We start from the raw sequence: 14,066 nt of genomic DNA, 5'->3' as shown, positions 1-14,066 counted from the left end.
GAATGAGGATCGACCAGCTTCATAATGTATATATAGGCCAACTTAGAATCAAGAAACATTTAACTTGGCAATGAATGACACACCCAGCTGCTTTCTCCAGCTCTTTGCAGTTTGTGTTCTTGAGTGAGAGATTTCTAAATCCCCACACAGCCCCACAGAAATAACTAAATAGTTAAATATCCATTTTGAAGACAAGTGTTGATGGATTCCGACTCCTATCACATTTGCATGTGAAAGCACACTGTAAAGCCTGCTACTGCATCATGTAGTGAGTGCAGGCAACTCACTACACTGGTAAAACTCCTGCTAGTTAAAGAAACAAAACAACTGCATAGGGAAAATGTGCTTAACAGTGAGATCACTGTAAACAGCCTTTATTGCAGCGTACTTTGAAGTAACAGCTTAGCTGCCCCAGAGTTACATATATATGCCTTGCTATTTCAAAGTGGGTTAGCAGCTCCACATGCTTTCTGACACAGCACAGAGATAAAAACCTGTACAAGGGCTGTGCCTTCTTTTGCTTTTGGTTAGGAAAGACATTGCTGAGCAAATTCCCCACTGGCTCCCCACAGCAACCTGTCTTTGCAACATAGACTTTGATTAGCTGTTGTATCTTTCTAAAGAGAAAGATGGGAAGAGTCTCAATAGCGATGTGCTTCACAGTATTAGAGTTCATAGTCATCTGGATGGTAGAGCTCGCTCATGAGGCGGTAGATGTAGGAAGGTGCATTACCCCCAATGTTAGAAATGAAGAGAGTAATGAGCTCTGGAGGGACGTAGTCAAACACTGGGCAGTGAACACTGATCTTTGCCAGGATCTCCCCTGTAAAGTGAATAGCAGCAATATCAGTCAAAGCAACTCAAAGTACATTTAGCCTTCTGCACAACTTCCTGCGTCCCTAAACAAACTGGCTATGCACATGCCACCCTGAAGTCAGTACTTGAACATCCTGAATACAACTTCTTCACTGATGTCATTGAATTACAGGTATACAGCAATCTTGAATGAATGGCAAAACTCTATTTCTGGTCATTTTTTCTGGTAGAAACCCCAGACTCCCTCTGATGTAGACTGACTAATTGCCAAAAACCCTACCAATATATAATACAAGAATCCTCATACTGCCAAAGTTATTTAAAGAAATGCTCCGAAGGCCAATCTAAAAACTGGTGCCAAGCCTGCTATCTTCATTTCAAAAGTCTTCGTCACATAGAAATGGGCCTTTGAAAGAGACTGCTAACTAAAAATGGGCTTGGGCGCTGATGCCTTTCTAAAGATGGTGCTTGTGTAGGAAGCCCATGGCAGAGATACTGTTGTTTCAATGGCTGTATCATGTAACAAAGTTTCAAGAAGTTGTAGGAAAGAAGGGAAGCTGCCCTTGGTGTTGGGCATCTGTCCGGCCCCCCAGGAAGCTGCTACCCCACCTGGCATCATTATCACCATCCTGTAATAAAACACTGATTGTTTCAGAGCAGAAGCAAAACTGCAAAGACAGTGTTCAAAAGAAATTCTTTTTCTGTACTTTACATAGTATACAGTTATAAAACTGGATGGTTCACAGCACTCTTTTCTGCCAAAGACAGTAAAAAAGGATTTTGTGTCTTGGGTTATAACATAGCCTGATGTTTAATTTTTTTATGTGAGTTATTAAAAAAAAAAAAATTGTAGTCTGAACCAGCTTGACCAGATGTATAAAGAATAACCAGTACCTTCTGTGAATGGCAGCACTTCCTGTGGTGACACAAACTTGTGGAATGAATCTTCTTCATTAGGGAACTAAATGAGAAAGAGTACAGGAAGATCAGGAAAAAACCCTTACCTGATTATCCTGGTGTAAACAGATCCTGTCAACTAATGCAGAGGAAGATGACTTGCCAGGTGATATTACCTCTGTTTACAATTACATAGTGCCCATGTCTAGAACCTCTCTAACATTTATAGATGAAAGGTTTTCCTCAAAGCTTTTAGAGCCTTCTGTGCATGGCTGCCCTTGCCAAAGCCTAGGGAACTGGAGAAGTGACTTCCTCAGTCTGCAACTTCATCTGAAAATACTGAAAAAGTACTGAGTGTAAGAAAGAGTTTTGAGTGTCTTAGTCTACATTCTCTGCCTTTCAACACTAATGGTACAAATTGGTATCTGTCATGGTTGAGGAAAAATAAGTATAGCAATGCCAGTCTCATCAGTCTAGGCAGTGGTCTACATCCTTACACCCAATGTAGTGCTTTGCACATGTGGCAGAGGACGGTGCTTCAACAAGATCCTGAGGTGTGCCAGATTTGGGTGAGGATCTCCTATCTGAAGTAACAGCACTAGATGGGGGAGATGGCTCATTGACCAACCTTGCCTTGTGACAGATGGTGCTCTCCACCCTAAGCTCCCACAAGTAAAAGCCCCTGCAGGTACAGTCCTGAAGAGCTGCTGTACTTACCTGTGGTGAAAGCTTGAACATGGGGGCACACACGATGAGTGGAGTGGAGTGGTGCTTAGCTGCCAGCGCCAGAGTGTGAGTCCCACTCACAGCAATCAGGGCGCCATTGGCCAGGATTGTCTTTGTACCAATGATGACCTTAAAAGGGCAAATCAGAATTGGATAGCATGTTCCACAGCAAACTGGGGAAGGAACACTTCCTGGCTCGGACCCTGACAGATGAGCTGGAGGAGGACTGTGTCAGTACAGCCAGCCAGCCAAAGGCTGAAGTTATAGGACAGCTGAATGCCTGATCTGTTTCATCTGGCACTGGCTCTGCACTGAGACGTTCCTCTCTAACAAGAGCATGACTCCAGCACAGAGAGGCCAGCACAGAGAATTTCAGAAGACAAATGTATGCTCTATTGCAGGGAACACCAAGAAGAAACTGGGCTGTGGTTCCTGTTGTTCTACAGACCTACAAAGTAAGCTTTGTACAAGTAACTTGACTGCTCACTGCAAAAATTCCCTTGCAGTAAAATAAGAATAATGTCAAGCAACTTAAAATATATAGATAAGAACTGATGTGGCTGGATTTTAATATGTTACAAGTACTTTTTTTTTCCCCCCCACTTTGGGGTGCCAAAGTTTGCAGTTTTCATCTCTATAGTACAGAACAGGTCTGTTTAAAAAGGCAGACCTTGGTGATTCCCTTCAACAGTCATCTTCTGTTTCAGGCAAAGGGATGTTTCTTCCCTTTGGAAACACTGCTTTTTGTTCCATGTCCTTTGAAAGCTGAGGTTAATCCTTTGAGGCTGTCTGGCAACTGTAGCCACTAAGCCAGAAAAACCTATTGCCATGCAATCCGTCATCATACTGACTTGGAGTTCCACACTAAATCTCCACCCCAGCAGTGAACAGGGACTATTACAGTTTTGAGTCTTCAGTGAAGAAACACATCCATCACTGCTGAGACTTGCAGCTGATTTGAGAGGCCTAAGCACCGAACCAGCCATGAACTCCCTCCTCCAGTGGAGCCCTCCTTACCTTGTTGACTCGAGACATGACAGCAAAAATAGCTGCATCACTCATGACAGTAGTTTCAATATTCTCTTTAGACAGTCGGACAGCCATTTCATGACCCTAAAAAGAGGGAGAATCCAATTGGTGCCCTGTGACATAGCTCCTACAGTGCAATTGCAGAGGTATCAGCACTCAATTCTTGTCTGAACTGCAAAAATACCAAGCGACAAAACCCGAACACAGCCCTTCATCTCAGGGATACTGGGGTAGGATAATGAGCTGTCTCCTGTCTCTTAACTGCAGAGGTATTTCCATAATGTTCATCTTGATTCCAGTCAGAAGATTTCAGTAAGAATGTGCAGGACAACATGGTACCGGGAGAAGACAGCCAGCCTAGGCCTCACCTGGCAGAACGGCGCACACTCTGCCACAATGACCTGGAACTTCCGCTTGCGAGCAGCTTCCTTCAGGAAGGCCTCAACAGTGCGTGAGTAGCCAATGGTCATGATCACCTCATTGGAGTGAATGTGCTCCAGTGCCTGCATAGCGATGTTGTCAGTGGTACCCTCTGTAACGGAAGACATGAGTGTAAAAGCAGCCAGCAAAAGCAACATTTGTGCTGCTAGGACTGTCCTCCAAGAAGATAATTTTTCACTAAAGCAATGTTATGAGCACTGGTAGAGCAGGAGCAGCTTTTCTCCCCATTCTTTTTGCCAGTGTAGTGGGACCAAGAAGCTGGCCCTTGAATGCCCCATGCTCCCTAGCTATACCCTCCCCTATATACAGAAATAGCTGTACTGAAAACTTCATTGTGAGGGGAGTGGATTGTGTCAGCACTATTCCAGATAACCACCAGGCCCACAAAACTTCAGCAGTTTTGTAGTTCAATAGAGGGGCAACTTGGGCCTCAGAAGGTGCGTTGGATACCTGATTTGTCACAAGTATCACAGAAAAAGAAAATTGTATCACGGTTCTTTGTGACAAGGGTCAGGTTATATGTGCACAGAGATTATGGTCCAACCTTGGCATATTTTTTACACTCTTCTTCAGAGGACTCAAGACTTCCCAGAAGACCAAGAGCACAGGCCAACAGTCCCCCATATCACTCCTTCCACAATCTACCCATCTCCCTGTAAGCCAAAGAGGACTTCAATTTAAGTCCTGGGAGCAGCAGGACTTCAGTCCCTTAGTTCCTTCAGATTAAGCCTCCCAGATCCTTATTGTTTCCTTTTCACCTAGAGAAGAAGGAATTATCAGTCCCATCCCATAAGAATCTTCACTCAGCAGCAATTCAGACCCATCCATACCTAGCTCAATTAGCATCTCATTAATAGCTTCAATAACATTAGCTCTGAGGGAGGGGTAAGGGGTTCTGAAATCTTCGCTCAGTCCTCCAGAAGTCAGGAGTTTGTGCAGGGATTCTTGCTGGTCACTTTCCTCACTGCGCCCATGAAGCCTGTGGAGAGAAGTGGCCTCTTCAGCCTCAGGAAAGAGCACAGGGTGACAGCCAGGCTGAGCACCGTCCCCACAGTGTGCCACACCTGGATGTGAAGAGACAGGAAGGAAAGCCACACACAGGAGGCACACCATGCCACACCAAAGAGCTTCCCTAGCTGTCTCAGCAGAAAAGCACCCAAATCTCTGCCAAAAAGTGCCTTCTTAAGTCACGTGCAAACATTGATGTCCGCAGACAAGGAGCAGGCTTGCCGCTACTGCTCCAGTAGGATGGACTCCCTGGGTAGAGAGAGAGAAAACAGCCCAAGGACAGAGCACTGTTCTCATGCACCCACAACACCTTCACCAAGTGGTTTCTAAAGAGACAATGTCATCACCCACGGCGAAAACAACAGGGTTTCCTTTGATGTTAAACTCCCTGAATCCCTCTCTAGGAGAGGTGGGAAAAGGGGGTGATGGAAACTAAAGGGGTTTCACGAAAGCAACTTAGAAGCGAGGTTCTGGGCTTTCAGAGAGATACAAGGAGCAAGAGGGGCACTTTACCTGCCATATTCCTCACGAATGACCTTCAATACTCTTCGCACCATATTGCCCACTGTTGTCTCCGACGGCTGAGCTGCTGTCATCCTGTGGCCCTCTGTCCGGATCAGATCCATGAGCTCCCCTGAAAGAGGGGAGGGCCTTGGTTATTGCTGCCCAGAGCAAGCCCATGTGTGCATCAAAACAGTGCACCCCCCCTCAACATTCCAGGGCCAGCAGCTGCTCCAGCACAAGGACCACAGCACCAAGAAACAACAGGAGGGGGCGAGCAGAGAGCCCCTCACAAAGCAGCCCGTTCCACTGGTGGGTTTTGCAGTCGGAAACGCTTGGTCATAACATAGACTTAGGGAAGACCTCATCAGTGCATTTGGTCTTTCCTTTGAAAGAGGAAACCACGTGCTGCTGGAAAGGTCCGTGCTCGGACTGACGCCGCTGAGGGAAGAGCAAGGCTGGAACAGGGCAGCTCCTCAGGTAATGCCGCCCGTGACCACAGCAGGCTGGGAAGGGCTCCGCCGCGGCAGGACAAGCACTGGGAATCCGCTGGTCGCTGCTAGCGAGGCCCCAGCTCCCGCGGGCCACAGCGCCAGCGGCGCCGCATCGGGCCCGCCCCGGCCTTGCGGATCCCTCCGCACCCGACAGCCGCGACTGGGGCGCAACTGCCCTCCCGCGGCTCCCGCCGCCGCCTCGCGCCCGGCGCTGGGGGAGCCGCACCCGCCCGGGGAAAGCGCTGCGTCCGCCCGCCGCCGCCCGGCCCTCACCGGCCCGGCTCCATCGCCCGTGCCCGACGATCTTCCGCAGCAGCGACAGTGTCTGCCGCGCCGTGTCCTCGGAGCGCGGCCGCTCCCCGCCGCGCCGCAGCCGCGCCGCGAAGGCCTCGATCTGCTCGGAGAGCTCCGAGCCGCGTTCCGCGGCGCCCGGCATGGCAGCGGAACTTCCGCTTCCGCCGCCCCGCCGTCCCATTGGTGCAGACTGCCGAACTCTGCCCGCCCCCCGGCGGCCGCTCAGCCAATGAGAGGTGCGTCCGGCGGGTGGGCGGGAGCCGCTCCCGTATCCCGGGGGACGGGCGGTGCCCCGGAGCCCCCGGGAGAGCGCGCGCGGGCGGGTTTACTTTGGACCGGGCGGTGCGTTGCGTGTAGAGAGCCAAAGCAAATGGGTTGGGAAAGGCGCAGTTCCTGGCAGTCCAATTGTTCTTGCTGGCAGAGCCAGAACCGGCCCTGGATAAGGCAGGAATGTAGCTCCTTTGTGTCTAGTTCCTGGAGCAACGTATCCAGGGAACAGGCAGGAGCCATGGAATAATTGTCATTGCTGTACTGCTTTACTGTATCGCTCTGCTCTGTGTCCTGTTGTTTCAGATTAGGAAATCAAAGCAAACAGGTTTATGCTGGGAGCTTTCCGTGGCTGCTTCATGCAGAGGCCTGTAGGGCCTTGGATGTTCATGGCATCTTCTTTGCATTCATCTGGTTACCTTAGGACTTGCCCTGCAGCCAGCTCCTGTCCAGGGTCTGTTGGGTCCCCAGCAAGATACCAACAGCTGGTGTGCTCTGAGAACTTAATGCAGGTGATTTGTCACCCAAAGCCTGCAGGGGACTGAGCGTCCTTCCATACCTCTCTCTTCCTCCTGCTTCCTCAAGTGTCCCTGTGTGCCTGGAAGCCACAGAGCCCAGCAGCCTGGGGAAGGAAGCTCACTGTATCCCTCCAGTGCCTGGCAAAAGGCAAAGCATTTGGATTTGGCTGTATGTGCCTGTGGGGTGCTGCAGCCCTGAATGGAATTCAGAGTTTTGCTCCATGATGAGCTTGTCCCATCCTTTGCCCCTGGAGGAAGTCAGTAGAGGGTGACAGGGTTTGCCCAGCTATTGGCTCCACTGTGCTGGGCCCCACTGTGCCAACTGGGCATGTCCTGGTTCTCTGCTGCCTTGTCTCCTCCTTCTCCTCGGATTTAGGTGTGTGTTTTTTTCCACAATGCATAAATCGGAGTCTCCCTGGAGCGAGGCCTGCATTTGTGCAGGGAAACCCCATTCCCCCTTTGCCCCTCTGCACAGCCACTTGCAGGCAGGGCTGTTGACGCTGCCTGTGCCCATCGGCTGCCTGCTGCTGCCCATGCAGTGCTGTGTGCCAGCTGCCTTGGTGTGCAGAAACAGCTCCCACACATGCACCCAGGGACCAGGACATGTGGATTGGCCAGAAAAATAAAAATCATTGCGTTGGAACATTCCTTTGTTTGTTTACTTATCTTGCTAGTAAACAGAGCAGCTTTTGGAGATTAGACAGGATGGAGAAGAGGAAGGGAAACCAGGCTCTGAGGTTATGACCTCCTTGTGGATGCTGGGCTGTTTACATTCCCTACTTTGGTCCCAGTAACTACTGCAGGACAGTTTTTTCCCAGAGCTTTGCCAGGCTGCAGAGCTTTTCCCATTTGTGCTGTTTCTGTCCTTTTCCCTACAGCACTTTCTGCTGGGCACTGCTGCCACAGCTAGTTTAGGCGGCTGGCAGTCTGGCGTCCCTTGAGGGACAGAGTCCTGCTCTTGGTCTGCTGCCTTGTGTTTCATGAATGAAAGCCTCTGAATGGGGATTTCGGGAGCTGTTAGCTCTGTGTAGCTGAGCTGAGCCAAAACCTGTGGCTCTCTGGAGAGCTGCAAGGCAAACCCAGGCTGCTGAGAGGGACCATGGTTACGAGACATCTAACTGTCACTAGCCAGCAGCTGCTGTCAGGACCCAGTGAGTTAGACAAGGAGTGCCCAGCAGGACTGAAAAGGAGGGATTGAGGAGGAGGAGTGGCAGCAAAGGCAGCACAGGCAGTGTAGCGCAAGTGGGGAAGGAAAGATGCATGTTGGTGCTTTGGGGTACTCTGCTAAAATCCCACTGCCTTGCAGGCTGTGGCACTTCGGCAGAAGCGATGGCGGGTGGGGAGGTGCATCCCTGAGTAGCTGGACGGAGTCTCACCTGGTGGTCCACAGCTGCTGGGTGTTATGGAGCAGGACCCTCCTCTGTTGCCACAGGCACAGGCAATTGTCTCCTGCCCAGTCCACCCTCCTTCCTTTCCCGGGTGTACCCCGGGTGTACCCTGGGGCAGAGTTGGTGGCTGCAGCTTCCCAGCTGGTGCATAAGCAAGCAAGGAGGCTGACACAACTGCAGACAGTGCTGGTGATGTGGACAAAAGAGCTGAGCAGGGAATGAGCTGGCCAGCCGAGCATGGCAGTACGGTTTACGGGCCTGCAGAGGAGATGAAAACTGTCTCATCCTTGGAGAGCTGCCGGTCTAGCCAGGATGGCATCCTGTTCTGTACCATCAGGGCTGACTGCTGGAGACACTGCTTCCCTCCGCCCAGGGAATTCTGCATCCCTGGGGGCTCAATGTCATCCCCCAAGTGGTCATGTGAGGGAGGACGAGGCAGGACAGAGGCTGGGTAGAGCCTGGGAGCACTGGAACATCGTGTGCTGGGAGGCTGTTTGGATTAGAAACTCTCAGCGGATAAGTGCGCTGGATAAAATGCCAGGGAGGGGAATCAGTTTGCTGAACTCTAGTCATTGGACTTATCTGCAAGAGTCGGGTAAGTGAAGTGAGCTGCTCATGCTCAGCACAGGCAAAGAAAAGGATCCAGCAGAGGAGAGCCAGCTGAACCATGGCCCTGCAGGAGCAGCAGGGCAGGCTGTCAGCATGGCATGGACTGTGAAGACTGCGTGGGAGACATGGGAAGAAGCAGCATTACTGCTGGGTGCCTAAGCCACTTGCTGAGCACAAGTGACTGAGTTAAGGAGGTCATAGTGCATGGGTGTGGGGGGAACACAAAGCATGGTCTAAAGGGACAGATGTGGTAATGTATCTTTGATGTGACATGACTGCTCTTTGGAAAACCCATGCTCAAAGGCCTGAGACAAAAACAAGACCAAAGCTCTTGCAGTCTCAGATTTAGAGGCAGGAATGAATCTGCTGAAGGGAGCCCAAACCAGTGTTTTCTGTTTGCTACAGGGGAGAAAGAAGGTCACTTAGTAAGTGAAGGGGATAGAAATGATGAGCTGAACTGAGTGTGGAATTCATGTTTAAAACTCAAGCTCCCAGGGAAAGAAAACAAAAAGACCAAACAGCTGGTGATCAAATGCAGGTACATGAATAGCTGGAAAGCTGTGCTCTGTGGCTTTGCAGGCGCACGCACATGTTGTCTGAGTCATCGGCAGTTTTGGCATGCTTGAAATTCGTGTCTGACACTGCAGGTACCAGGGCACGTTTTCTGCTGGTCTTTGCTGATGACTCTGGTAACAACTGTCTCCTGAACTGGTGATCCTCAGGAAAGCCTGGCTGCCATAACTGCCTGGGTGGCCCAGGGGAAACAGGCAGGGCTTGCTAAGGGGAATAACAGGATGGATTCAGTACCTCAGGTTAGCAAAGGAGTTGGTGCAGCTCCTGGCCTGGCCAGCTGTGTGTACGTGCGCTTGTCTCTGCCTGGAAAATGGCTGCTGTCTCATCCTCACGTCAGCACAGCACACACAGGCAGGCCAAGCCCATAGCCAGACCCTTGCCGTACCAAAGGAGTCCACAATCCCTACAGAAAATGAGTAGGCGGTTCTGAATCTGGCCCAGGGACCATCTCTCCTGCCAGAAAGTTTGTAATTTGTGCCCCACTCCTTTTAGGGGCCTTAAAAATAGAGACCAAGGCTGGGAAGCATGGCTTTTCTAGGACTTGTAGGCTGGGCTGCCTCTTGCTCTTTCCAGCCCCTGGGAGAGGCATGGGAATCTGATGTCTGAATGCCTGCCCTGGATGTGGAGCTTCACTCGTCGGCTCATTCATCTATGGCAGTTGCCCAGGTCTCCCCTTGTGATCCAGGCAGCTGGAGGCAGCTGGTTCAAAGGCCAGGCTGGTCAGGAAGAGGTGAGGGAAGTGTGGGAAGTCACTGCATGTCATGTGCAAAAACAAGTTCTAGCAGGGGATGAGGGAACACGATACAGAGCTGGGTGGGAGCTGTTGTCCTTAGCACTGTTATTAGTGTCCTGGACCTTCATACCCTGAAAAGGCATTGGCTTTTTTCGGTGACACTAAAGGCACAAGTGCTCAGAAAGCTCAGTGGCACCATGCAGGTGTTGGCTGTGACCCTGCCACCACTTCGAGGGTGCATGGCAGGCTGGCTGGGCCACAGAGGAGGTGCTGCTGGGGGCTCATCCCTCCGGGCTGGCTTCAGAGAAGCCCCGGAGCAAACCTGGTGTGGCTGCAGGAAGCCAGGCCCTTGGAGTGAGACAAAGTGCGGCCCGGACGCTTTGTGGTCACCAAGGGGTCCGTGACACCAGCAGTCTGGGCTGCTTCCTGGTCACCAGCCAGCTCCCTGCAGTTCCTCTGCTCACGCGCTCCCGGCGCTGCAGCTGGCCCCGGGCTTGCTTTGCTCATTGTCTGCTGCGGGTGATGGCAGCTATTCAGCGGCTGCCAGGTTTCAGGGAAAGGGAGAGATGAGCCACTCCTCCACCCACATTCTGGGAAAGCCTCTGGGATGAAGCCCTGCCGATACACACGTTCACTCTCCTCAGCAGGGAGAGTGTGCTGTGGAGCTTAGGTCCCCCTCCGCCCGCATCCCACATCCCCCTTATCAGCAGGAGTGATGCTGAGGAGCAGAGCTTGGAAGCAGCCGTGGCTGCTGCCCTGTCCCACACAATAGTGGAGTCTGCTACACTCCATCTCCTTGCCAGAGCCAGGCAGAGTCTCGCCATCACTATTATTTTGCTTTGTGTCAATATTATGACAACTAAAAGCAGGAGAACTGCATCCACATGATAAGCAGCCAGAAGCTCTGGGCTGGGTGTGGATCGGGTTCCAGTTTGGCAGGGGAGAAAAGCGCCTGGCAGCCCCTGCCCACCGACCAACTGGGCTGGGAAAGCTGGGAGGTGAGGGGCAGCAGCAGAAGAGCAGCAGCCAGTTTGTGCTTGTGCGCCTCTCTTTTCTGGTCAGTGCTCACTGCCCTTTCCCCAGGGTAGATGAAACATGATAAATGTGCAGAATTTGCTTGATTCTCTAGTGGAAAAGTAACTCTGCCTCTTTCCTGAGGAGAGGGCTGCTCTGCTCCTGCTGGGAGAGTCTCACCCCTCCCACGGTTGCCATACCCTGTGCCTCCAGCCAGTGTGGGCCCAGGGTGCTCCATCTCTGCCGGTGGCAGAAGGTCATGCACACTGCTGCACCAGTCTGTGCTGGCCTCAGCCTTGTTTTTCCCATGCGCAGCACTTTACTGCTGCTGGAGAGAAATTCCTGCAGGCTTTCTGGGACTTGAAAATGCAGCTGCTACTCAGGGCTTCAGGAGAGGAACTTGGCTGGAGCAGGGTGAGCTGTGCTGTGGTTACTATGTCCCTGCTTCCTGCTCTGGTTTCTCGGCACGTCACATACATGGGGCTGTTGTTTTGGCACGGTAACTGTGCTTGCTGTTGGGGCTGCCGACAGAACGCTTACCTGTAGGCACCCACGTATGCTTGGGGCTGTGGTGTGGCTCTCCAGTGCCTCACCCTGCTCCAGGGCTGTGCTTTTCTGCAAACACCTGTGGCCTGACCAGTCCCTGCAGTGTGGGGCTGCCCAGTCACAGGCCATTGAGCACTAAGCTGAGTGACACTAGTCTGCTAATGCTGATCTGCTCCTGGAGCATTGGCTGGATGAGGGCCATGGCTTCCCAGGGCTTAGGTCTGGCAGTCTCAGGGACGTCCTTCTTGGTAGCATCGTCCCTGCCCCCATGGGGGATTTACGTCTGAAAGCAGTACCCAGGCTTGCCTGGGTCCTCTGCCTGGAGCACTCTCAGGCAGTCCTGGTGCTCATCCCATGCCCCTCCAAAACTCATGTCTGACCTAGGCCAGGCCCCAGTGCTCGTGACCCATGGGGACCAAACCCTGATGTCCCCAGGCACGGGGCTAGACTGTCACGTGCTTGCAGTTTTGGTTGTGGGTCCTCAGGGAGGCTGAGCTCCCCTCCTCAGGAACCAAAACAAACACCAGAGTTCCTGCCACGTGCGGCCGGGGCTGACTAAGGCCGGACGCTTCCGCCTGCAGTGGTGGCCGGGGCTGTGAGCCACCACCATCGGGCTGCACGGCCCGGCCCATTTCCCCCTATTGTCAGCCTCCCCCTCAGTAAACACATCCCCCTGCGCACCTGGGCTGGGAGAGGCACTGACGCCGCCACTGCTCACCATCATGGACAAGGGATGTACTGCTGAGGGCATCTCAGAGTTGGAGCTGTTGCAGCACAGCTGTAAGGAGTCCTTCAGGGCCCAGGTGCCCAGGCAAGTTGTTTGCAAGCTGTTTCCTTGAGGAGCAGCACTGACCATTCAGGGGTTTCTGGTGCAGCTCTGCTCTGCCAGCAAGGGCACTGGAGAGCCCTGCATTTCTCAGAAGTTGGCAGCGCTCTCCTGAGAAAGAGGCCTGGGTTCCCTGTGCCAAGAGGCTGGAGCTGGGGAAGCCCCAGCCAGACCATTCCCGTCCTTACTCTCACTGTGGAGACACAAACTGCAGATGATTGACTTGGTTTATCTCAGTGCTAGCCGTGGACTGGCTCACTGATAGTGGAGCTTAGGAGACTCTCTTAGAAGTGATCACAGGACCAGGGAAAGCAATCAAATGAAACAGCGAGGGTGAGACGGGGGCTCTGAGATGATGGGCAGGTGTGAGGAGCCCAGTGCCTCACATCCTCATGCTGCTTTGACCTCGGGAGTCCCATCATAGTGCAGGACATAGGGAGCTGCTGACGGGGTTCTTGCCTACAGGGGTCGAACACAAGAGGGTGATGGTGCCAGGCACAGTTTGACCCTTCCCTTGGTAGAAGCCTATAGCTTTGATGAGACTGACTTCTGTGTCCTAAATAGCAGCAGAACAGAAATAATGCCCTGAGGATTTCAGAGGTGTTCTCTGAGGGCTTCGGGGGTGACACAGGAGGCCCTGGCTACAGTCGGCTTAAGAATGATGCAGGGACAAGTTTTTGTTGGGTTCTTTACTGGGAGATTACTGTCTCTTTACATGGGAGATGTCAAAGGTGAGATTTTGCAGGGGATAAGATTCCTGTGAGAGAACTCTGATGCTGAAATTGGGCTGTTTCATTAAAAAGATGACTTAGAGGAACCTTGCCTGCAATGAGAAGGGTGGGGGTTTGCAGCAAAGAGCAGCTGCTTGTTCTGGGCTCCTTCAGCGCTCATGGGCAGCCAGGGGTCCTGCTCTTGCCCCCCACCCAGAAGGTGTAGGACACATGGAGGTGACCCTGTTCCTAGGTAGGGCTGTGCCACGGCATGCTTGCAGCTGGGAGCCAAGGCTGGCCTTCCCCACCTGGCTGCCAGGGCTCACCTGCAGCAAGGACACATATTTCCCCACCTGCCTCCTTCCCCAGCTCTGTGAGCAGGGCAGGGAGGTGGCACAGGCAGGCAGTGGCACATTCGAGGTGATGCTCTCAGTCAGCAGCCACTGCATGGGGCTCCCTGCAGGGAAGGCATCTGCTCTTTAAGGAAATGTCTCTATTTGCCTTATGTCCCTGGCTGGTTTCTTGAGCTTCCTCTGTCCCTTGTTCCCGAAGTGCATAACTCTGCTCCCCAGAGCTGAGTGGGAGGCGGTGCGAGGGATATGCTGCTGCATTTATAGCATCGACCTCCAGCCCTATCCTGGCAGCTGGGGAAGGGGAGATTTGGCCCCCTGGGAAG

At 52.4% G+C, this 14,066-nt stretch overlaps 1 protein-coding gene across 1 annotated transcript; it reads right to left on the bottom strand.

The window, feature by feature from the left end:
* Nucleotides 1-348: 348 nt before the first annotated feature.
* Nucleotides 349-6,387, bottom strand: EIF2B2 (eukaryotic translation initiation factor 2B subunit beta; the record flags this gene model as incomplete). Its single annotated transcript, XM_082284132.1, has 8 exons — nucleotides 349-823; nucleotides 1,711-1,777; nucleotides 2,431-2,568; nucleotides 3,457-3,552; nucleotides 3,837-4,000; nucleotides 4,740-4,888; nucleotides 5,431-5,551; nucleotides 6,186-6,387. The coding sequence occupies 8 exons, from the start codon at nucleotides 6,385-6,387 to the stop codon at nucleotides 666-668; spliced, it is 1,095 nt and encodes a 364-aa protein (XP_082140258.1). The 3' UTR covers nucleotides 349-665.
* Nucleotides 6,388-14,066: the final 7,679 nt, after the last annotated feature.

This window comes from Coloeus monedula, assembly GCF_965178545.1.
Source record: "Coloeus monedula genome assembly, chromosome: 6".
NCBI lineage: Eukaryota > Metazoa > Chordata > Aves > Passeriformes > Corvidae > Coloeus > Coloeus monedula.
Note: the sequence above shows the minus strand (reverse complement) of the source record. Positions and strands in the feature narration are given on the sequence as shown.